Source organism: Haemaphysalis longicornis, unplaced genomic scaffold (assembly GCF_048455015.1).
Source record: "Haemaphysalis longicornis isolate Haplotype H1 unplaced genomic scaffold, Haemaphysalis longicornis Haplotype H1 scaffold_9, whole genome shotgun sequence".
Taxonomy (NCBI): domain Eukaryota; kingdom Metazoa; phylum Arthropoda; class Arachnida; order Ixodida; family Ixodidae; genus Haemaphysalis; species Haemaphysalis longicornis.
The window spans coordinates 128118807-128143034 of record NW_027526460.1 but is presented as its reverse complement, the minus strand read 5'-3'; the positions used below and the strand labels follow the sequence as shown (position 1 = coordinate 128143034).

Here is a 24228-nt window from a genome sequence, read left to right as displayed (position 1 = left end):
TATGATCGATGGTTTCGCGAGCCTGCAGAATACAAATTTTCGCTCGATGGAACACCTAGCGACATCTAGGAGATAGTTTGAAAACTAGAGTTTTCTCTTTTGTGAAGTTTCTTTTTTTATCGCCAGGCGGCAACGCGTCAGATATTTTATTCTGACGGGCAGTGGTTTCGAATGTAAACAAACATGGCGTCATACTCGTGCGAGCGCGATAAGAAATCCGCCTCGTCTCGGCTCGCTTATCTTCGCCTTCTACTGTGGATTTTAACGATGAGAGTGGCATTGAAGAGTCGAAATGCGGCTTTAGAGATCGGATTTCAGCTCGAGTGAGGATTCGGGTGTCGATCAGCCTGGAACATCAAATCGCGCTCAAAGGTGGGTGTTGGTTTCGGTTTCAATTGGCTCTGGAGTAGGTATGTGCGCTCGAACTATGTTCTGGCTAGTTTACATTTATTCGCTAGGGTGTTAACTACCTATGGTGGTGATCTCCTGCCACCAGCGCAGAAACGGATCAAGTTTTCGCCGAGACGAGAGCCCGGTGTGTACCTGGGCGACGACGTAGCCATGGCCCTAGTGCCAAAGAGATCACACAGAAAACAAAAAACCAGTTACACCTAGCCGCATCAAACTTTTGCGATGAAGAAACAAAGCATTGCGTTAGATTTTGTATATCCTGAAATAATTTTATTCTTTTTTAATATTGTTATATTTACGCTTTTTTCTATCTTTTTCTGTAGTTTTCTTACGAAGTTCTTAGTTTCAGATTTTTTCATGATTCTATCGTCAGTGTTGAAGTAAAACTTGGTATTGTATGTCAAAGAACATATAATTAGCTGCATTTTGGTATATGCTAAGGCAGGATGGTGCCTTTGCTTTATGTAGAAAAAAAATTTGTACCGAGACCTCCCTTTTTCATCACTTTTTCCGGCGGTCCCGAAAGAGTTAAAGTGCACTCTACAGCTCAGTTAGCGTAGAATTCGTTGGTGAAACGGCACTTTTCTTGCAAAGCAAAGCAAGCATTTCATCCTCAGATATCTCGGCACCCAGAGCAGGTACAACTGTAATTCTTTTTGCTTGTGATACCGAAATGTGTGGAGAATACAATGTTGGAAACAAATTTTTCAAATGGAGGCTTTGGAAAATTATTATTGTGTTCAATTGGCACCACCCGGGAGCCATTTCTGGCAGAGCGCGGGAGAAGTGAAGTTCACTGTGTTGTAAAACGACCAAAAATAGCTGAATCAAAAAAGTTCTTCCTATTTTGTATTCTTTAGTCATTTGTCTGCCTAGCCACGTGGTAATTGCCATTCTGTATGAAGTGATTATTTTGTAACTGTGACCCAAAATAATGGCAATTAATCATTAATTAACTCAAAATATAATCAACTTACAAAATATCTAATGGCATATTTGAAATCAGCACAAAAAACTATAACGCAGCGCAGTTTCATTAAAATTGGTTGGTAAATAAAAAAAAAAAGCTCTAAGACCAGTGCCCCCGGATACAAAAATCCATGGACCCCCTTCCCAAAGGACACCCTCATTCTTAAGTACAGTTTTGTTATTTTTTAGCCTATGTGCTTGAGACTTACACAGTGTGTGTATTTTAACATCCTGAGCACAAACATGCAGTCTGTTTTCATCTAGGTGGTGTAAGTTCAGAGTTGTGCAACATGTTATGCCACTCTGTTTTGGGCAATTTTTTGTTATCTACCCATGAAATACTCGAATACTTTTTGTGCCTTTGTCCTCTAGAAGGACCAGGGAGTGCAACAATACCACAGCAGTAATTTTAACGTTGTATCTGCAATTGCAGTAAACTTATGAAAAGTCAGGTCATCAATTTCCAATGTTCTCGTAAAACAAACTGCATAAAAATTGTGCTAGCAAAACTAAATTCCACATTTTTGTGGTTTTATTTGCACTGCTCAGTTCCTAAGCTTTCGAATGCAGCAAAAATGATACAAATCTGACCAGTACATCCCAAGATACTGTACCGGACAGTTGACCTCTCGGGGAAAAAAAGCGGTCCTGAGAAAACAAGGCATGAAGTTTGGAAACACAGGTGAAAATGGTCATTTATGTGACCTAAGGGCAACAGCTTTGTAAATACTTATGGCACAGCTATAATATTTTGCAGGTACATTCTTCGGGACGTGCAGACTGCAAATAAAATTAATTCAGAAAATTGACTTTTTGGCAAATTTTTGGTCCTCAAAGCCAATGTCCCCCCTTAATCAAGAAGATTTGGGCTGTGTCGTGGGACAGAGAGCCAACTCACGCAGTCGGATGACCTTGTCTCGCGCGTCGAGCACCCGGTACCGCTCTCCCACGCTGTGCGCCGCCTGCTTCAGCAGAGACAGCAGGCCCTCCTCTGTAGGAAGGGTGAAGGAGGGGTCATCAATTGGGGTCATCAGGGGGGCACGGCACAGAGTGAGCCAGCGTGGAAAAGCAACCCATCTTAGCCCAGTCTCCATTGGGCACCCTCCGACGCATTGGATTCCTTCCACACGGCGCTTACAAGGCCAAGCGATGCACCCTCCACAGCCCCACTTGCTTCAGAAGCACCCCGGTTGTTCAAGTGTGCTCCACATTTAGGGCCCCACAGCATCCCGGAAGGCTGTATGGATCACTCGAGCCAGTGACTACGTGCTCACTTGGCGGCGCAACACCACAGCTAGCGAGCAACAGCAATAGGTCAAACACTGAAAGCTACAAGTGCATCTCGGATTGCACCCCATGCCACTTGGACCCCAAGCTGGAATTTTGTATGGACTGCACCCCATGCCACTGGCCAAGACTCATTTGTTGCACAACCACGATAGTAACACTAGAAAAGATGTGGCTTTCCAACCGCATCAATGTCGCACTGCTGCATAAAATAGCGCTTAGATCACAGACCGATACAAATGTACAAATTACACACTATAGAAAAAAAAAACAAGGTACCGTATTTAATCGAATATAAGGCGGGGGATTTTCTCCAAAATCCTGTCGCAAAGTGATTATATATATATACATAGCTGTGGCGATTTTTTTGCTCTCCAAACTGCACCCTTCCCTTATAATCGTGACGGTAAGCGGACACAGAACTCACTCGCTTGTGCCTTGGCTGCCATCTCCTCGGCACTCTCACTACCCTTGGCGTGGGCGCCCGTCCGTTTGGCCAGGCTCGGCTGAGAACGGCTGCGTCGACTTGCCGGCCGCTTCTCCACAGTCTTGGAGGCCAGGACCGCCGGCAAGGAGACCGTCGCAGCGGCGGCCGGTTGCGACTCCCTCTCGAGAATGCGGGGCTCGGTCAGGTCGATGTTCCCACTCGAGTCCTCCTCAGCTGCTGCATCCGGGCGTGTCCGCCGGGGCTTGGCGTGGACGTCCGACAGGCCTGCACGAGCACCAGGGGGAAGCGTGCCCCTTCTTATTGGGACAGCCCTTAAATACGAGCACTCCGAACTCCCAGAACAATAACGAGGACGCAAGTTCAATTCTTGGCCGCGGCTGCCACTTTTCTGGTGTAGGCGAAAAGCACAAATGCCCGTGTGTACGAGATTGCGGCGCACGTTAAAGATCCCCAGGTGGTCAAAATTAATCCGGAGCCCTCCACTACGGTGTGCCTCATCGCCTGCATTGCGCCGGCGCGTTAAACCCTACAATCAACCAATCAACTTCCCACAACAGGATGGATGCAGCAGTGACAGACTGACAGCTGGCATGGTGTAAGACAACCAAGCTAGTTTGGAAGTAACCTGATGAAAGTTTGGACAACTGGAACCAACCGATACCATCAATTTATGTTGTGAGCACACATTATTGTGGCTTGCCCTAGCACTTTTCATAAAAGACATTGTTACAGAGCTCTGTGACAAAGCGTCGTCCTAACTACAAAAAGGAAAGACAGAAATTGAGAGCCGTTCCACTGGTGAATGTGGTGGTAGTGCTGCCAGATTTGTATGGTTGAGCAAGGCTGCAGCCAGGCTAAGCGATGTTGCGGATATAGGCTGGCTTGGGCCCAAGCCTCAGACATTTGGCAGCAACGATAAAGGAAAAAGAAGGCGGAACAGACTGTCATCTCTTTCCACTACTTCCTGGTGGTGAGTGCAGACATTTTTGCAACCGCTGTGTTGGCCACAAATCCCTGCACCCTTCACCCAAATTTGTGGATTTGCAACAGCGCATGCACCACCTTCCTAACACAAAAGCCAAGTGCTATGCCTATTTCAGCCTTCCCCTGTCCAACCCCTTACCTTCAGAGGACGGTCGTCGCTTGGAGCACCAGAATATCTCCAGTGGAGGGAAATGGTTGGAGATGCGCGCTCCCCTCTTCTTGGCCATCTCGGCTGAATGCTGCAGGGAGAAGGGCCAAGATTTTAGTTGAGCAGCAGCAGCAGCAGCACACCAACCAAAGACAGAGAGACCACCCCTCCTTGACTGTCTTGACTAATGCGCAATTCTACGTCCCTTGTCCAACTTCTACAGGAGCCTCACTGTCTGCCCTTTACGTGACGTACTGTAGACGCTCTTGTATGGATTACATCCCATAGCTCTGGCTGGGAAACTTAACCACGAGTGTAGCCAAAGCCTACGATTGAAATAGAAAGGAGGCACACTGCACACAGCCTCTCTTCCCCCTGAACAGTGGCAAAGCAGGAGCCCTTGTTGTCTGCAAAAGTTTTGTGAACTGGAATTCCTACAGAGACGACACACTACACGTCTGGCCTGCTATTCTTTTTTTACCCATTCATCCCTGCAGAAAATGGCATGGTAGTAATTAAAAGGGAGCAACTGAGCTAATAACGGGCAGTAGGTGCAGTGCACCGAGAGATCGCTGCTCCCCACAAACTCTGCCTTCGTTTCTTCCCAAACAAAGGGATGACCCTTAACCTTTGTAAAAGTCTGCAAAGACTTCAGTACTGTCCCCAATGATTCTGGGCTGACAACTTTAGATTGGGTCATTAGATTGGGTTCAGTGAAGTGAAGCCATCCACCCCCAAGACTTAAATTGAGGACGACTCAGCGGGCAATGGAGCGGAAGTTGATAGGTGTAACATTACGGGACAAGAAGAGAGCAGAGTGGGTCAGGGAGCAAACTGGTGTTAAAGACATACTAGTAGAAATTAAGAAGAAGAAATGGACATGGGCGGGGCATGTAATGCAAAGGCAAGGTAACTGTTGGTCATAAAGGGTAACGGAGTGGATCCCTAGAGAAGGCAAGCGCAGCAAGGGGCGGCCGAAAGTTAGATGGGCAGATGAGATCAAGAAGTTTGCAGGGATAAATTTGTCGCAGTTAGCCCAGGACCGGGATAATTCGAGATTATTAATGGGGGAGGCCTTTGCCCTGCAGTGGGCGTAGACGGGCTGATGATGATGATGACCCAAGATGAGAGGAGACACTCACGTGGTCGCTGAATCGGATGGTGGCGCACTTGCGCTTGGGGTTGCAGCTGATGCGCTCGATGCGTCCAAACTGTCCAAAGTGCTCGAGCAGCGAGCCCCGGTCGTTCAGCTCCGCAGGCACTTGATTGCACAGCAGGGTGGTCAGCATGCTGATCTCCTCGGGCGTGGCCGTCATCTGCCAGCAGGACAGAGAGGTGCTGTTTCTTGATTGACTGAATGTAGGGTTTAACGCGCCGATGCAATGCAGGCGATGAGGCGCGCCGTAGTGGCGAGCTCCAGATTAATTTTGACCACCTGAGATCTTTAACGTGCGCCGAAATCTCACACACATGGGTGTTTTTGCTTTCCGCCTCCATCAGAAAAGCGGCCGCCGCGGCCGGGAATAGAACCCGCGACCTCGTGCTCTGTAACACAACGCCTTAGCCACTGAGCCACCGCGGCAGGTAGGTGCTTTTTTTTGTGATAGGGTTAATGTTTATTGACTGCACAACAGTGGGCCAGGTCCGTTTACAGGCAGCACAGTTTTCAGCGGTGGCCTTAAAGGGCCATTATACGATTCCAGAGAACATCTGTGAGCTACAAGAGAGAAGAAATTCTTAAGAGGATTTTTCTCACGAGTCAACGTCAACAAAACATGCGATACAGTTGGTCGTCGGGACGCAATGCTCCATGCCTAAAAACGCCTCGATTGCGCACAACAGACGTTGACCTTTTCCAGGTCTACGAGACATTCAGTTCTCACATTTGGCTGGGTTGGGCGAACATCAACTTGTGCAAATAGCTAGCAAAAAAGTCGGCAGTTGACTTTTCTCTCAGAGTGCATAAAAACGTGCAAATAAACATTTCAAATGCCTTTTGCCTGAAAACCATATTCTGTTATCGGCCACATTTCAATCCTATCTAAGCAACTGCAAAACTGGCAAGACCCGGGCAAAAAACAGAAAAAAAAAGGTACACCCAGAAGATAAAACTGACTGACAATGAAACCCATACCTCGTGCTCAAAGCAGCACTCTATAACAACGAAATTACAGCAGCCTCAACTCGTCATGACCTAATAGGAAGCTAGCCCTAATATGAAGCTAGCAGCCGACTTTTCACTGAGGCAGGATATTCCTACAACAATTTGGTGATAAATGTGCACAAGGAGTTAAGCGTGGCTTACAGTTCCCCAAAGCACACATTCTCACAACAATCAATCATTAAAAAAAAAAAAAAAAAGCGCGAATGGCTAGTGCCCCACAAACACGCACCTTGGTGCCTCCATCTTTTTTCTTCTCCTCTTTAGAGTCTGTGACTTCTGGGGAGCGTGGGATCGTTTTCTTCCCATCACCTCCAGGCGCACTGTCCCGGGCTACCGATATCCGAACTTGACCGGAACTGTCCAACGCAGCCGTTCGCTCCTCCCCGTCTGGCGGCCGCCCAACAAAGGACGGCAGAAAGCCGGTGCTCTTGGCCACTGCAGGCTCCTTGCCCTTGGCAGGGTCCAAGTTGAAGCTCACTCGCTTGGAAGAACCAGTCTTGCCCTTGGCTGCGTCCCCTTGACCCTGAGTCGGCTGGGCCTGGCTTGGCTGCTGAAGATTCCCGAAGAGGCCGACCTGGTGCTCCTGTTGAGCAGGCTCGGCCGCGGCGCTTGGTACGCTGCTCTTGACAAGGATACCGGCTCGAGTGGGTACTGACGAACCTTTTGGCTGCGTCCCTGCAGATTTCTGTACGCTGGCGAGCGTGCTGGGCATCTCGGAAGAGCCAAACCCTGCTGGGCTTCCAGCTTTGGCTTCCGTCCTCTGTCCAGCACCAAACAGAGATGTCTTCTCGCTCTGTGCACCACCAGAGCTGTGGGTGCCATGTCCTGGCGGCTGGCCGAACACGCTTTGTTGCTCAGTGGCCGCAGTACTTCCAAAGGCCGTCTTCCTTCCAAAAACAGTTGAGGGCTCTGCCATGGCTACGCTCTGCGGAGATGTGCTACTACCGAACGCAACTGCCTGAGTGGCTTGCCCTGAGGCCTGTTGGAGTGGCATGCCAAACGGCGAAGTTGTCGTCACGGGTTGCGCAACGTTTCTAAACAGAGGCTGCGAGGCTGTGGCAGAAGATGCGAACAGCTTAAACTGCTGCGACTGCTGCTGAAAGACCGCAGAAGACTCCATCCTACTGCCGAAAGCCAACCCATGTGGCTGTGTCGTCGCTGTCTGCGCCCCAAACAGCGTTGGCTCTGACTTAAACCCCGGGACCGCCTTCTGTTCTCCACCTAGAAACGGGTTCGACCCTCCCTTGGCTCCAAAGGGCTCACTTCTGTTTCCAAACAGGCTGGGCTGCTGTTCTTGCCTCGCTCCAAAGATGGCCACTTGTGGCTCCGTCTTGGCTCCGAACGGCACTCCCAGCTCCGGCTTTGCGGTGAGTGAAGCCTGCAGGCCGAAGCCAGCCGGCTGCGATGCGTCAGACGAGGCTGTCACGCCCCCAAAGGACGCGGATCCTCCAGCTCCAAAGGTGAAGGGGGCTGCTGTCGAGGTTGCAGTCGCCGGGCACGGCCACTTTGCCCCAAAGCTGAGCTTGCCGGCGTTGCCAAACGTTCCCTGGGGAAGAGAAGCGGGCGCAGAGCCCAAGCCAGCGGCCACCGTCGCCGGAGCGGCAAAGGAGAAGGTCGGCGCTGTGGACGTGGGTGCCGATATGGCAAATGGGTTCCCGGAAGCGCCCGAGCCCTGAAGAGAATGGTAAACCCCATCCGATGGCTTGGCGGGGTTCCCAAAAAGACTCGGCGCTGTGCCGGTAACTGTTGCCGGGGCGCTGAAGGAGAAAGCGGGTGCCGTGGATGTGGGAGCACTTATGGCGAACGGGTTTCCCTGGGCGACAAAGCCCTGCGATTGGTGGTAGGCGCCCTCTGGGGCCTTGGGGCGGTCGTCGGGCTTTCGAAACATGTTCTGAAACAAACAAACAAACAAATAAGTAGGGCATGTGTCACACCTCTGTAGAACAGAACTCAGAGAATGTGTACGCGCTATTAAACGTAATGTGGATTCTAAGCGGAGCAAGGTGAACAAATAAGATTTGAAAAACCCATTGCACCGGTGTTTCCATTCTCCGAACTAGTTTTGGAAAGTGGCGGTCAATCTGAACTGGGTTTTGACAAGGCAAGGCTACAGCCTGGCAGTAAGGCAAACAGGAGTGTAATGAAGAGCTAAAGATTAATTTACACCCCCTGAAGATGTCTGACATGTGCTGAAATCCCGCAAAAACTGCTATTGTTTTTGCCTCCATCGCAAAAAGTGGTGACACGAATTGGAATTGAAACTGCAACACAGTTCTTAGCAGCAATGCCTTAGCCACTGCAGAGGGCTGAAAAGTGGTTTTCCCTCAATGATAACCGTTTTACATCATAACTTGTTCCCCTTTGATGCAGTAAATGCTAACATGGGGTGCTATTTGTGGCCTGCATCAGCTGAGCACGCATAGACAGAAATGAAAATTTAATTCATGCAAGTTTTGCTAAAGCGTCTTGCATAAGCAAAGATTCTAAATTTAACAAAAAAAAAAGTGCTCCCGCTCTGCCTCTGCATGAAGCCTAACTTGTACCTGTGCTACACGAGCTTTTGAAAGGACATTTGAGTAGAAAGCCCTTCGAAATTTCAAATGCCATTCGAACTGTAAGAAGTTTCACCAATCTACAGAACCATTCTCAAAGGCAGTTGAACGTTTCCGCGTTCGCCCGCCAGGTTTTGGTGCCCCGATTCGTTACTAACAAAAATTTAATTTTAGAGTTAAAATGACCAAAAAAAGAAACAACAGTTATTCGCGATCTAATTTATAACAATCTACAGTCGCGTACAAAACATGCGATGACATCCAGTTTCTCTTTTTTTTTTTCGCAGCGCCGGTGTTGAGAGTGCCAAGTTACCTCGTGATCATACAGCGAGTGATAGGAAACAAAAACAAGTGAGAAATTATGAAGGTTGTGCACTTTAAACCCCGATCTTTACTCGTAAATAATTGTTTTCGTCATTACGGCATGCAGAAATTGCTCCTGAGCTTACGGCCGTTAGCATTTCAAAGGCGTTTGAGATCCTCAAAGGTCGTTGGTGGTGCTCCTTTGACTCAAATGGCATTTCAACCAAAGGCCTTTGAAAAAAGTCGTGTAGCAGCTCAAAGGTGTCATTTGAGTCAAATGACATTCGACTCGAAGGCCTTCGAAACGCTCGTGTAGCACAGGCATTAGCCATTATTGCCGAGGGAATAAACTTTTCTTTTTTTTGTTCCTTTCCCCCATTCAAAGCTTCCTTCAACTAATGAATACACAGCACTTATCCAACCATCTTTAAGCCCCAACCGCTCTGGGTTCATTAAAGGGGCCATGAAGACACAATACAGGCTTTGTTCATTAGAAATACTGCTTTGTCCCGATGTCAATTCTATTGCAAACTTCAAACAAATAATGGAGGTACAGTAAAACCCTGTTAAGTCGGATTTCATGAGACCGGAGAGAATGCCAAAATTAATCGAGTCCAAATCATCGCAAGAACGGTCATAAATACTGAAAAATGCTTTCAACGTCACAGAACTCTTGTTTTTTTTAAAAAGTCGGTGATTGTCGTTTGCTTCTCGGAGGTGATATGCGAGAAAACCACAATTTCGCGAACTTCCTGCACGTGGTTCAGTCCACGCACACTATCCAGCAAAACAATGCAGACAAATCTGTGGTTGCCGTGGTTGTCAGCTAGACTGATGGCCATAGCGATGGGCATTCTACCTTTCACTTGGTTGTGAACCAGTGCCACGCATTCCTTATTTTTTTTTGGTGCCTCCAAGATGTACACAAGCTCGTTCGTATCGCTGTTCTCACTTCAGAACTTTTTTAGGTGCACCTTTGATATCTGCTGTGAATCTGAATTAGCTGAAGCGCGGCCGCAGTGGAATTCACTGCTATTAACCCACCTGAACTCAGCGGGGAGTCCAAATCAACCAAATTGTGGCCTAATCTGTCCGAAATTAATGAGTTTTCAGCCATAGAACAATGGAGAATTTTGAAGGGACCAGATACCGCGTCCAAATCAACCGAAACACGGAATTAACAGTGGCTAAATTAACGAGGTTTTACGGTAATCAGAAAAACAGATGAAGCATTCGCAACTCGTAGACACTTTCAGGCAACTCCTCTATGACCATGCAGGATCTTGTTCGTGCGATTGACGGCCGCCGGCTTAAGCCACCAGCTAGAAACCTGACTGCGCAAGTGCAGTAGAGCCTCTACTTGTTTTATCGCATTATTCGAATGGTAATGTGCAGGTGACACACTGATAATCAAGTTATTTGCGCTAACCCGTGTTACGAACTCCTGCCCATAATACAACAGCCGAACTATTTTTTGGACCTGGAGGGGAACGAAAAATAGTCTAGTTTGAATAAAAGAGCAGTCCGAAAAAATCCATGAGTCATTACTCTTGTGGGACAACTGGCGGGCTAAGCGGGAGAGTCCGAAATAACCAGCAAGTCCAAATTTTAGGAGTCCGAAAAAACGGTCGGCTACTGTACCTCACTGCAGTGCTAAATTCGAAAGGTTTTCAATATTTATTGCGGTTTGCTCACTTAGAAAACATCTTACGCGGCAGGACTGGTCTTGAATGAGATGTCAAAGGCCAGTTTTTTCAACTTGAGCAAAGCTGTATATAAGTAACTCGAAGCGGTGTTCTCGAGAGCAGCATGAACAAAAGGTAAATACTCGGAACAATAAATCGCTCTGCGACAATCCTTCCATGCAGCTTGGTTACCTTGAAAGAACAAGTTATGGGCAAAACAGGCAAGCCATGCAAAATAAAACAATGCAAAACACTGAACAGCTGTTCACATGAACGGCAAAATCCATATTATATTTTCAGTGTCCTTCGAGAAATCCCCCTTTTTCTTTGTTGCATCACATGTGGTTTCAAGCTGTGTTCCATCACCAGTTTTATCTTTGGCATCAAGAATGGCCCCTATGCAAGCTTTGAAGTGATGGCTGCACTAAGCACTTTCAACCCAGCCAATTGCTTTGACAAAACAAAGCACTAGAAGTATCTATGGCCCCAGACGAAGTATGCTTCCCACTTTAGCAAACCGAAACAACATTACCTTTTCTAGATCACTACTTGACCATGAACAGTTCAGGGCAGATTCATTTACGTGTGCATTCAACACGAAGAACAGATAACATGTGGTAGGATGGTGCCTGTGTTTCTCCTAGACGCAACGTATCGTCTGCTAGTACGGGGTCGTACGGGTATTCCGTCGTAAATAACAATCTGGTCTGATTTTGGTCAAGCGCACCCGATGCGCGTACACACTGTCAAACAACTCGAACTTAACAAAACCGTTCACAAGAGTCACCGACCACTACATTTCCGGGCTTCCGGTTGCATAAATGTCAAAATGTTCCAACACGCCTTTTTGTGACGAGCAAACTATGTTACAGGCGCCTAGACGCTTTCTTTAAGACGGGACGCATTGATCCCGACGGAGAACGATGGACGACAGAAATGCTAACCCCGCAGGGCGACGGAAGTGGTTCAACATTTGGTCCAGCAATCGGCGACTGTCACACAGTTCTAAAATAACTTCGTTCAGCTCGAAAACACACCTCAACGCGTCGCCCGTCGAATTGCCTCAAAAGTTCACAGCAAACCGCTGACATATAAACGGAACGGAGAAATGCCCGTTATGCATGAAAGCTGATTTCGACAGCTAAGCAGATCATGTTGTAGTTTGTTGTTAAAATTAAGAACATTCTCTATTTTGAACGCATGCCTGACAACAATTCGAACGCTTCTCATAGACTGTCCGCGCGCCTCGCAAGTGAAACGCAACGCGTTCTAGAATACAAGATACGCTGCGCGAGGCGCATTCCAGTACAGCAGCGTTACGCTTTTCGTGACATCGTACTTACGGTATCTAATTTAGAGACACACTACGAAGTCCGCACTTCTGCATTGGTAGCCGGTGAATCGCGGTGACAGAACTCGCAGAAGCCCCATCGAAAACGACGCCACTCGGCCCCGCGGGAGAGACGTACCGCTAGGTAGCGCCAGCGGCGGCGCTGCTACAGTAGTGACGCAAACGTCTGGTTGGGAGAGTGTACACAATAGATTAGATGTAGTGCGGCGACGCTTTGATCGAAATACAAGAGAAATTTATCGTGTAAAAATCCCAAGCCAGGAGATAAATGGGTGAGTAGAAGTTTCCCTTATCCACTCCGCGATGTTTTGCGCCAGCTTTTCGCCGCCCGATCGCTCCGATGTCGGTTTTTTGGGGCTGAAATTATTTTTCTGCGCTCCGCAACGGCTGCAATTCAAAAGCTGCCAACCTTTCCCGCCATTCTTTATGAGTCTCTGCTATCACTTTTGGTGCAATTTGATAAATGCCGGTCGTGTCCGAGTGTTGCGCGCACTCCGGAGCGCCTGCCAATGTAGCGCGCGACCGATCGCGCCGTCGGAACGTGTCATCGCCGGTTGAAAAGCATCGTCGCGACCGCGTTTTCCACGCGAAGGGGGTTTGCCAGCCCCAAACAAAAGGACGAAGTAGGCCTAGCAGCAGGCGCACAAGTACGCAGCCAATGGGCGCGCACTTTACGGAGGGGCCCCGGCGGCGCGGCAAATCGCGATCGGCGACACAAACTGCTCGCAAGCTCGTCGGCCAATCGTGCGGCGTGCAGGCTTTTGTTAGGCTTAACCGCGTGCTAGCTGCTAGGGTTTTTTTTTTCATTAGGTCACGGACGAGCGTGATTGTTTCGTATCGGCCACAAATTGGCCCGGCGTGCGGCGGTGACATCGCAGTCGCAGCGGCACCGGTGTCGCGCCGGCAGTCGCTACCGTGGGCCTTGTTTTGAGTCGCGCGCTGACCGATTCAGGTCCCGATGTGTGTGTTTTCGCGCGACATTAGGCCTAGCACGTGAAACGCTGCGCGCCCGCACAATGGAGATCGAGCATCGTCGGACGCCGCGGACGGGAACGCTACGAGGGGCACGTGCGGCTACGATAGGACGCCGTGGCATTTGGAGCTCGGTTCTGTTATTGTTTTGGTCCGCCAGACCGTGCGGCTTCGGCGTGCGGTCGCTGTTCCATTCCAACGCTGCCTTCAGGCGTGTTTTTCGTGCAAGCTGCGCTAGTTTGCGTGCTCTGAAATAATTCTAATCGGTATTTCCATTCATTGACACTGCACGTCAGCTGGTGCCTAGGTCTGGTGCTCACGCTCACGGGCGCTGAAATTTCGAGTGCTCGTGGTTCCGTTTCGACGCGGTTTTTTGCCGTGCACATACCGCGCTTTCGATACTTTTCGGCAGAGTGTCTGTTGGTTTTCCGAACTCTTTGTTTTTGGTTTTCGGATCGGTCGGTCCGTGCTGGACCAGCTGAAATAAAAGCGGAGGCGGTTACGGATACAATCGTTGCAACGCTCGGTTATCTCGCCTCGTGATTCTTGCGGTCGTCCGCAATGTCAAGTGACGGAGCGGAGATATTTCGCCGCTTCTCGAGACGCGATTACGTTGGCCTTTTTGCTTCTGTTCTTGGTGATCGTAAGTCATTCCGCTGTTTTGTGGACACGCTACGACGTTTGTTTGAGTAACGGTGTTGGAATGAAGTGTCATCGAGGTCGCTTCGTAGAATACGTTAAGCCGTGAAATGTGTCGGGAATGCGTTTATTCCGGCATCGGCGGCGTGGAGACGCGACGCGGTTTTTCACGTGGCGTCGCGCTAGCGCCATTGAGCAACAATAGGGGCGTCCTTGGCATCGTTAGCAGGGAGAAATGGTCCGCGTGTTTGGAAAGTAGAAAAAGAGGAGAAAAAAGGCGATGGCATCATCCCGGACGTGCCCCTCCGTTGAAGAGCCTACGCGGAAAAGCATATGGAACTACGGCGTGGGGGTAGAATGAACTTGCAGGATGTTGGTGCTTGACTAAAAGTAAGGGTTCAAAGTAAGCGTGAAAGAATACCATGTTTCTTGCTATGAAGGTAAATTTTGAGGTGTTACTGCTCAGGGTACTCTGGAAGTTTTGGTTAGCAGGAGTGCTAGCCGACAATTTTGGGGTGCGGTACACATTTCTAAACAGCGGTGTTTAAAAATGTGAATTGGAACAGAGTGTGCAGAAAAAAAACAGGCACATCACATTGGTCGGATTTTTGAACCGCTGACACGACTGTTATTCTTACCCGCCGCGGTGGCTCAGTGGCTAAGGCGTTGCGCTGCTGAGCACGAGGTCGCGGGTTCGATTCCCGGCCGCGGCGGCCGCTTTTCTGATGGAGGCGAAAAGCAAAAATGCCCGTGTGTACGAGATTTCGGCGCACGATAAAGATCCCCAGGTGGTCAAAATTAATCCGGAGCCCTCCACTACGGCGCGCCTCATCGCCTGCGTTGCGTCGGCGCGTTAAACCCCACAACCAATCAACGACTGTTATTCTTAACACGCTCTTAGCAGTGTGGACTCTTCATCATTGGTTTCGAATGTAAAATGCAGTTGTCAGTAGGGGCGATTGAACCCACAGGTATTGAGTAAGAGTCGTAAGCCCGGCTCCAAACTCACTGTATGGGTGTTATGTCTTCATAAAGTCCAGGAGAAGGAACAATAAATTGTGCAGTTTGCCGGATACCCAAATTGCGAGAATACGGATCTTTGCGTTATTGAAAAGTGTCAGTGGGTAACCTCGCGTGCCCACAATGTCTGGTATTGCCTAACAGAATATTGGGGATGTCGCGATAGAAGTACTGAATGCCCATGTTATTCTTGTCTGTAATTGGCTAGGAATCGGTAAAAGGTGGCAATGTAAACATGCCAGTTCTCCCACTTAGGTGCATCATGTTCGCATTTCGTCCACTGGGTGGCTTACGTGAAGAAAGGTCGACTCATTTGGCTCAGTATCTAAACACGGATGTTCAGTTTGTGAAGTTGTTAATTTCACGAGAAGTACGTTATATTTATGCTGTCAGCTTGAACTCCGTAAGAACCTGTGAAGTGACACAATTTTTGATATTTTACATCTGTTATTTCGGGGACGCTCGACGATGAAATAAATGTTCTTTCGTTGCCCTTTTTGGAAATCGATTGCCAACTCCATTGTTTTTCCTACATTTACCTAAACTCTATAATTCTTGATGTGTTTTTGGGGAATCAGAGTTTAGAGCATGGCAGGGTAGGACTGGCGGTAGAATAAGCAGGGGTATAAAATTGGAAAAATGGCGATTTTGAGCTATAAATGGCATACTACGTTTTTACTGCTTTGTAATTACTATAATTCGCGATGCTCTACCTCCTATAAACGCTTGCTCGTATTTGTATGCACTATGAAATGGGACAGTCGAATGTCTAGCCACGCAGATTTGCAAGCTCAATGTATTCACTCAAATGTCACCGGATGTTTAGGCTATGAGTGCATGCCAGATGTGTGTAAACAAACAAGTGAAGCCCATGCCAGCAATCTTGTCTCACATGACGGAAGCACTGCAAACCATGTTTTGTTGTGTCAAAACCTGGCCAGGACTGATAAAAACTTATTGTTGATGCATTGTATGCTAAAAAGTTACAGAACTTTAGGTGTTACTAGCATCAGGAGTAAGTAAAACGGTAGGGATCACAAATTGCATCAAAACATATATGCAAATTAGTTGAGTGGGAAGACCCGCCGCAGTGGTGCTGTGCTGCTGAGCACAAGGATGCTGGTTCGATTCCCGGCCGCGGCTGCCGCTTTTCTGATGAAGGCGAAAAGCAAAAGCGCCCGTTGGTTCGACATTTCTGTGCTCGTTAGAGGTCCCCGGGTGGTCAGAATTAATCCCGAGCCCTCCACTATGGCGCACCTCGTCGCCTGTGTAGCGACGGCACGTTAGACCTCATAATCAATCAACTTAAGTGGGAAGAACTTTGCCAACACCTGTATGGTGTGCTTGTTACTTCTGCGACTGCATGTGTACCTTAAGCATGGTTTAATAAGGTCGGAATTCGGCGGCTTGCTTCTATTTACGTCACAAGAGCACTCCAGTATTAGCTACAGAGGTAGTGTGAGGAATAACAAAGTAACTGCCTGCTTTCGTGAGAGCAGTTTCATCCTTCTTCGTGATGCTGAGTGTGGGCAGTGGGTTACTGTGTAGCAACCAATTGCGACAACCATCCTTTTCTTGTCCGGTGTAATGTTTTGGGGTCCGCAGGGTACTTGCTTGTGCCATGTCATCAAAGGACAAGGAGGAAAGAAAAAATGACACAGACTAGGCCGTAGCGCCACTTTTTTTTTTAACCTACTTTGGGGCGGCTGAAACTGATGACAAGAAAGGCTCTGTAGGCCGATTCATTGAAGTATGGTGGTACTGGCAGGCTTTTCCACCGTTGTTTCAATCTTGGATACGTCAAACTGGCGTGTTTGTGGCGCCTCGTGTGTCGTCACGAGTTCCGTAAAGGGTATTTGTGTGCGAGCCTCTTGTCTCATCTGACAGCGCAACCTTTGACATGGCTTTTTAGAAAATCGTGCGAGAGGAATTCGGCATTGAGAGCAGATGTGAAGACTGGGTCATTGCCCTCCACAGCAGTTGACATTCTGATTGTGCTGTTTTGCTGTTCGTCGTTGTCACTTTCCTCTGGAATGAACCTTTTCATAGTCTTCAATATTCGAGGGATTCATTGCACTTAGGCTGGCGTGATTTTGTCTTCTTTCAGCTTTGTGGCGACATGTTCTTTTTTTTTTTTTTCGTTATTGTAGATGACTTAATTGCTGTGCTTTTCATGAAACGCGTGCAATTTTTATAAAAAAACTGTGCCCCTTGAACAACTTGGGCAGAATTTTATTGGAATGAAGGGAGCCTTAAAGGCAACCTGATAAACATTGTCCAAAAGCACAAATTCATAAGTTCTTGCGGTCGGGTTCAACCAGACTATCTTGAAATAGGTGGCCACTTTGAGAAATTTTCCCCCTTGAAGAATACACCTGCGAAAATGGGATCAGCTTGTATGTGTATGATTCTCCAGTTCCTCAGCACTGGATCGAACTGTGTAGCAGGTCTGCCTGTTCTTGACGTCTCTTGACCATCAGCTTTTGAACAGCTGTGGCTGTAGTGGTTACTGACCTGCAAAGCAGCTTGTTGAAGAGTGCAAACGTTGAAAGCATAGTTGCATTTGTGAATTGGCACGTGCAGAGCCTTTTTTGGTCACCCTTTCCCTCCGTAATTGCGTGCTTGGAACTGTTCAGAAAATCTGACTTGTGATGTGCTGTGGGAGAAATGTGCTTGTGACGTGCAATGCAATTTCTTTGCGCTACGTTACCCTCTGCGTCAGCACGAAAATGGTTCTATTGAGCAAGGGCTTCATGGTAATGGCTGGCTGCCTGCTACTTTGGAAACCTTATCAAGACAAGTTATTTAAAATCCCTGTGGTGTGCTTTCTCGTAGTTTCTTCCCTCCCGATCCCCAGGTGGTCAAAGTTAATCCGGAGCCCTCCACTAAGGTGCACCTCATCGCCTGCGTTGCGTCGTCGTGTTAAACTCCACAATCACTCGGTGATAGCAGCAGCTCTTCTCCCCTAGCAAGTGGCAGTAGTAGTTTTTCTGGATTTGAAGTCACTGTCCTTTTCCGTCATTTTTGAAACCCTTTCTTTCTCCCGAAATTCACCGCTGTAAAGTGCCATTTGCAAAGAGCGAATGAAGCAAGATTGCATTTGCTGTTCTCCCTGTCTGCCTGATGCACAAAATACAGGCCTGTTGGGGTTAACTGGGCGCCGTACACGGTACTGGCCTTCCCCCACGTGCCTTCCCCCACTTTACGAGATGTGGTTGGCTGCAAAAGAAGAAGTGTTGTGGTGTGTAGAACTGGCCCCATTTCTCCGTTTGAATTTATTTATTTCGTTACTCTCAAGGCCGAAGCATTACAGAGAGGAACGGGTATACGTCGTACAGAAAACAAGAAATGAAGGAGGCAGGGTAGTTGTAACAACAATGTTCAGCATGATTGCGTCTTTGAATGACGCATATGCACAAAAAAAAAATAAACCGGCAAGAGAAAACACAGTGTAACTGAAATGGCGAATTTACACGAAATGGTTACAGAGGGAGTTTTTAAACAATGTGACGTCAGTGATGGCAGCGATAGGGGCTGGAAGGTGGTTCCACTCATTTGCAGTTTTTGGGATGAATGATTCGAAGTACAGATTGGTGTGGGCGCTGGGAATGCCCACTTTTTTAAACTGATGGTCGTTGCGTGGGGAAACGTTCGAAAGATTTGCCTTGGAATAGGCATCGTGTGGGACCCGGCATATGTTTCCCCGGCTGTCGTCGAAGCAGGCTTTTGCTTCCAGGGGATGCAGCAGCTGTGCCACACGGCTCTTGACAGCTTTTGAGATTTCTCGACCGGGTCTACATGTGGCCGTAGCTTTTCTTGCTGCTAAACGGAAAGGAATGTGCGCTTGTCTCCGTGCGGGTTTCTTAGTGAGAGGTGCATCAACCGATAGAATTTGGCCCCGGAGAAGTGTGCACATTTGCTTTTGGCTTTGTTCAGCCGTCTTAGTAGCTCCACAACATTTATAACTTTATTATTTTTTTTTTTTTCATGGTTGGAGTTGCTTCGAGAGCTCGTTACCCTAGGTTTTGTTTTGTACAGGAAAACAGCGTCCATCAACGCACTGGGGGGAAGGCTTGGGGACACCTTGTCTGAATGAACATTGGACAGCTAGGACCAAACGTGAGGCCAACCTCGTTTTGGTGCTGAAGTATGGTTTCACACATGGAAATGACCACCATGGTTGACACTTTCAAATTTTCCATCGCACGTCAGCAGTCATTTTGTTTGAGAAGTACTGGAAACAGCTAGCATTCAGGTGGAATGATCAAATGAAGCCCGCCATTGGACAATGGGCAGTATGGCTTTTGTCGGCACGTGCTGGTTTCACAAACTACTCTGGCGTCGTAGGGGCAGCGCAACAAGGTGGCTGGCAGGTCACCGGTGTTCTTATTTTATGCATATAATGTTGATATATATATGTGTGTGCTTTTTATATATTCGTTGATTTAATTATTCAAAGCATGTGTAGAGCTTGCCTATTGTTAAGGGCACAGGGTAAGGCGAAATTAAAAAAAAAAACTTTTTTTTTCTTTGCAATTAGAGAAGTTCAGTTCCTTGTGCACATTTTCTGTATTCACACTTTTCCCGTAAGCAAGTACCAAGTAACCACATCCTCTTTAAGAATGTTCTCCGTGTTGTCATTTTTTTCAAGAAACATTTTTCTGGAACCAGCTGTGTTAAGAAATTGCTTAGCAACCATGGTATAGCTGCTTTTTCAGCCAAGGCAATCGAAAGACGCTGTGCATGTTTTTTCCACATTTGTCCTTCGGAGCCGTGCACGAAAAAACATCTTTCTTTGGCTTCACACTGTCAAGATTGCAACATTGGATGCTGTTCTTTCATACAGTGGAGATAGCAACGCACAAGCCAGCATTTTGAAATCATTCGGATCATAACCTGGGCGCAGTACCACTATCAAGTGGCTGAAAGAGGTTGACCACAAGCGAAAATATTTTGCTAACAAAACTGTACGATGGTGCACAAAATAGGCAAGGAAAGGGAGACAGGCTGAGAAGCAAAAAAGACTTGACGGTGATTACGAAGCTGGTGCTTTTTAAATAAATGGCTCCAGTGGTGTTCTTGGCAAAAAGGTATTGTTTTTCACCTTGTTTTTACTTTTAACTCAATTATCTCAAAACAATGTTGTTTATTACATAGGTACCATCATTTCCTATATCTTCCAGGGCAACGAGCTTATTTTTTCCCCGTCATCTACATACTTGTCGCACCTACTGTACTAGAATTGAAAATATGCATGCAGCTGTTTTTTTTTGTTACAAAACTTTTAATATGAAGATAATGCCAAAATTTAGGTACTAAAGGGCAAAAAAATCACAAAAAATTGAATTCTTGATGTTCCTAATTCCACTACAGTTAAAAGAGTGCATTTGAAAGAAAATGGTGTATATGTTGTGTAGATACCTTTATTCGATGCCGAGAAAAATGTACCTAAAAATGGCCAAAAATGCATGGGAAGTATAGGGCTTACCCTGTGCCCTTAAAGGAGCCATGAAGACAAAATACAAGTTGGGTTTATTAGAAAGACTGCCTAATCCCGATAACAATGATACCAACACAATCTTCGAACAAATAACGGAGATATTAAAGAAAACGTGCGAAGCAGTCGCGACCCCCTTGCCAATTTCCCGCAACTTTTCTATGACATCACAGAACCTTGTTTGTGCGATTGGCGGCCGCCTAACTGACCTGTCGCGACGACACATAACTGGACGTCTGTAATGGGGCCTAGAGTTCCATTTGACCGCATCACGTGAATGCTAACGTGCAGTTAACGCACTGAAAATTATGTTTTATTGTTGGCCCGTATGACGTCATTCTTGCTCATAACATGTCACTGTGGTGCAGAATTTGAGTTTTAAATAGCGCTTGCTTTTCTTTTTTTTTTCATTAAAAAAACATCTTTTGTCGCTGTAATGGAGCTGAGTGAGATACTGAATCCTAGTTCTTTCAAATTAAACGAAGTTGTATTTTCTCTTCATGGCTCCTTTAAGACTAATATTGGTGGGGCTGCGTCTACAGGGCTACTTTATTTGTTTCCAAGATACGGCCGACCTTGTGAACCCTCCAACCCTTGGCAGAGGAGTGCGGGATACAATGGACGAGTAGCATCAGTTGAATGACCGTGTGAACAAAAGCAGTTCAACGAACCGACAACAAAATACAATCAGAGAGGAAAAAAAAGTAAAGTATGCTACATTTGCTGTGACAATATGATTATAAGTAAGTGCAGTCACCCAGTTTTTGAACAGAAATTGTGGCATAGGTGCAGAACTCTACCATAAAGCGGGGCAACAAACTGGGAACAATGAGTGAAAGTGCAAAATGGGGGTTAACAATGGACTCCTGTACCCGACAGGTATTTTTTAACTCCTATAGGAAAGATTGAGGGGGATTTTATTTCGCGGTATATGCTCCGCACTGTTTCACTCGGGACGAAGGGAATTTCTGATGATGCCGGCCTGTGCCAGAAAAGTAATTAATGTGCTAGGCTAGGCTAGAGAAGGCTAAAAGCTTTTGATTTTTATTTGAGTGTTGAGTGCCAACATTTTTTTTTTTTTTTTTGGCGCCTTCAAGATTGAGATTATGGCGTCTGTGCGTTCGAGATAAGTACTTGCAGGCCAAGATACCGGATGCAGGATTCTTAGTACATTGCATCTCCAGTGACGATAGTGCCTCTTTTTGTCATCATATCATGCGCAGGGAAGGAAGCGAAAATTGAGGAGCATGGAAAGTACATTCCTTGCTCTTATCTTTTCTGATGCAAAATCTAGAGGACACTTCGTTATTTCTTGCGTAGTTTGTTGGCTGTCTAATCCTCACTGGGGTTGGAACGTGCAGTAGTAGTCTGGACACATTTAGCGGACACTTTTTATGGTGTTTCTGTATCAAAAAAGTATTTGTAATTGTTTTAATTGCGGATGCAATGGGAATGGTAGAATTCTGAACAGTATCACTTGTATAAGTGGCCCCAAAGGACAGGTAGTGATTTGTAAAACATTCAAACAGAAGAACGTTGAGTAGGTGTTATGAACATTCACATTATGCTGCACGATTTGAGTCTTCTTTTAATGGGAAAAAATTTTGAGACAATTGAGGCACTTGCTCAGTTGTTTCGGGTTGCAACAAAAATAGTGTTCTGAATTTTTAATCTTTTCTGGTCAAAGCTGTCATTTAACTCGTAGCCTCCTCAAGGGTGAAAAGACACAAGACCTACCTTAAGTTAGGCTGCCGATCAGCAGCTCACCTTGTGGGACCAAAGGAAGCTTGCAGCACACAATTGAGGAACACTCAGGTTTGCTAGTACAAACACTGAAATACCTACATACAGCTCTGTTTCTTTCTCTAGTAAACAGCAGGGGGATGGGACACCGCTGCCTTCCACGCTAGGGAACACCTTTTTATCATTTTTCTGCCATTGCGTGGTCGTATTGCCCGGTAGATTCACAGACTGGCGTAATGGTTTCGTTTTGTTTTTGCGGGACGTGGACCTTCTTTTGATTTGCGGAGATGGGGGTGGTGCTGCAGAAGACAGTGGGACATGCTTTGTCAGCCGTTGCATTGTTGCCACTTCAACTGTTACTACCCATTCCAGTGAATAACAGCAGCACAGCACTGTCAGGTTTTGTGTACTTGGCAAGGCACCTCCAGATCTTGGATAAACCACTAGCTACAGCCAGCCTAGTATTAGGCTACACATGCGGTGGAGCGGAAAACTCATTCGTGATACTCTGTAGTACCCATTTTCTCTCTGCAGTCACATAAAGAAGAGGTAAGAGTGAACGTAAAGGCCCGGTCACACTTGCGATACAGGCAACAAAGGGACTATGGTGATTGGTCGCCTTCTGGTTCAGTCTCAACAGGGAGGCTGACGCTGCATGATTTCCAGGCATATCCTGCCAAAGAACCCAGATACTATTCATTCAGAAGGTGGCCAATGAAAAGAGCAGTGTACGTTGCACTCAAGAAGTTCAGCTGCCTGCAGCATTGGAGTGCTGCCACATGTTACTGCTGTACCGTTTCCTATTGAAGTCAGGCACGGTGAAAAATTGAGCAAACTACATCAAACCTGCGAACTACATCCAATGTGGTAAATCATTACCCTGAGTCCTGTGGCCTCGAATGTGCTCCACAAAAATCAGATCTCCCCTTGTTTCGACAAGAAGCTTCTATAGAGGTCACCCACTGTCATCATGCACATGGAGGGCCACACCATTGTTCCTTCCATGCATATCAAGATTCTTGGTATGACCTTTCAGTCCAATCATACAAACTCTCTCCTAATAAATAGGCTGAAACATAAACATACCTCTGACCAAGTCACACACATGATCTGCATGTAACCACTAAAATCTGGAATGTGTGAGGCCAACCTTTGCCATGTCCAAGCATTCATTTACCTCAATAATTGCATGGGTTGTACCCTATGTTCTCCCCAATCCGAAAAGCTGGATGCTATTATTGGGAAGGCCCGCAAACAGTTCCTCGGATTTCGCGTCAGCACGGACACTGACAAGCCCAGCCTGCACAATACAGCTGACGATCTCATAGAAGCTCATCTTTGGAGCCAAAGATTGAGGCTGGGAATTACGAGCACAGGGAGGATTCTTTTCTCTCGTCTGGGGCTCACATCCCCTCGTCGGTTTCAGACATCACAAATCATAAGTCTCCTTCACGATATCAAGGAAAAGCTCTTCACTGCACTGCTCCCACAAAACATGCAAGCCGTGCGTAACACTCAGTGCAGGGAAGCGAGAGCCAAGGCCATCTACACATGCTACGGAAAGGAACCAACCACAGCACAGCCGGACGTGTCTTCCTATCCCAGCATAAGAGCAACGAGAGTCGTGGTTGTCCAGCACAATAAGCACGTCACCAACCCAACACCACCCGGATATGGCCACTTACAAGCGGAAAAAACGGTCACTGCTCTTGCCATAACGCAAACTACGGCCAAAGCCATCATCACAGATTTGCAGAAAGCGTGCCGTAACTTCTCATGCAGGTGAATTTACCGCTGGACAACACACCAAATTATCTGTCAACGTACGCCAACAGATTCATCATGATCATATAGGCACCAGCCCACTCTGCTTGCTATCCAAGGCAGTGAAACCGCCAACCAGTTGGTCCAATAGTAATCCCACCGGGCCCCGGGAAGTGAGCAGGATAGGCCAATCCCGTTGATCACATATCACGAGATAACACAGCACTACAAGTTAGACATATCACCTACCTAGCACCGCATAAACACCTAACGAAAGGGAAGGAACGGCAG

At 47.1% G+C, this 24228-nt stretch overlaps 2 protein-coding genes across 5 annotated transcripts in view; one reads left to right on the top strand and one right to left on the bottom strand.

The window, feature by feature from the left end:
- Window positions 1-12435, bottom strand: part of Xmas (RRM_XMAS2 and SAC3_GANP domain-containing protein xmas) — a 62288-nt gene extending 49853 nt beyond the window's left edge. For both annotated transcript variants that reach the window (XM_077684072.1, XM_077684073.1), the window contains exons 1-6: window positions 12295-12435; window positions 6641-8302; window positions 5390-5563; window positions 4239-4338; window positions 3095-3379; window positions 2279-2371 (exon numbers count right to left, since the gene is read on the bottom strand). In XM_077684072.1, coding sequence (XP_077540198.1) covers window positions 2279-2371; window positions 3095-3379; window positions 4239-4338; window positions 5390-5563; window positions 6641-8299 — 2311 coding nt within the window. In that variant the 5' untranslated portion in view covers window positions 8300-8302; window positions 12295-12435. The remainder of the gene's footprint in view (window positions 1-2278; window positions 2372-3094; window positions 3380-4238; window positions 4339-5389; window positions 5564-6640; window positions 8303-12294) is intronic.
- Window positions 12436-12447: 12 nt separating this feature from the next.
- LOC144152688 (uncharacterized) overlaps window positions 12448-24228 on the top strand; it is a 57991-nt gene continuing 46210 nt past the window's right edge. For 2 of the 3 annotated variants that reach the window (XM_077684081.1, XM_077684076.1), the window contains exon 1: window positions 12448-12574. In XM_077684081.1, the coding sequence (XP_077540207.1) occupies window positions 12571-12574 (4 nt within the window). In that variant the 5' untranslated portion in view covers window positions 12448-12570. Of the gene's footprint in view, window positions 12575-20994; window positions 21135-24228 lie in introns of all 3 variants that reach the window. The other variant, XM_077684082.1, reaches the window with a different exon arrangement.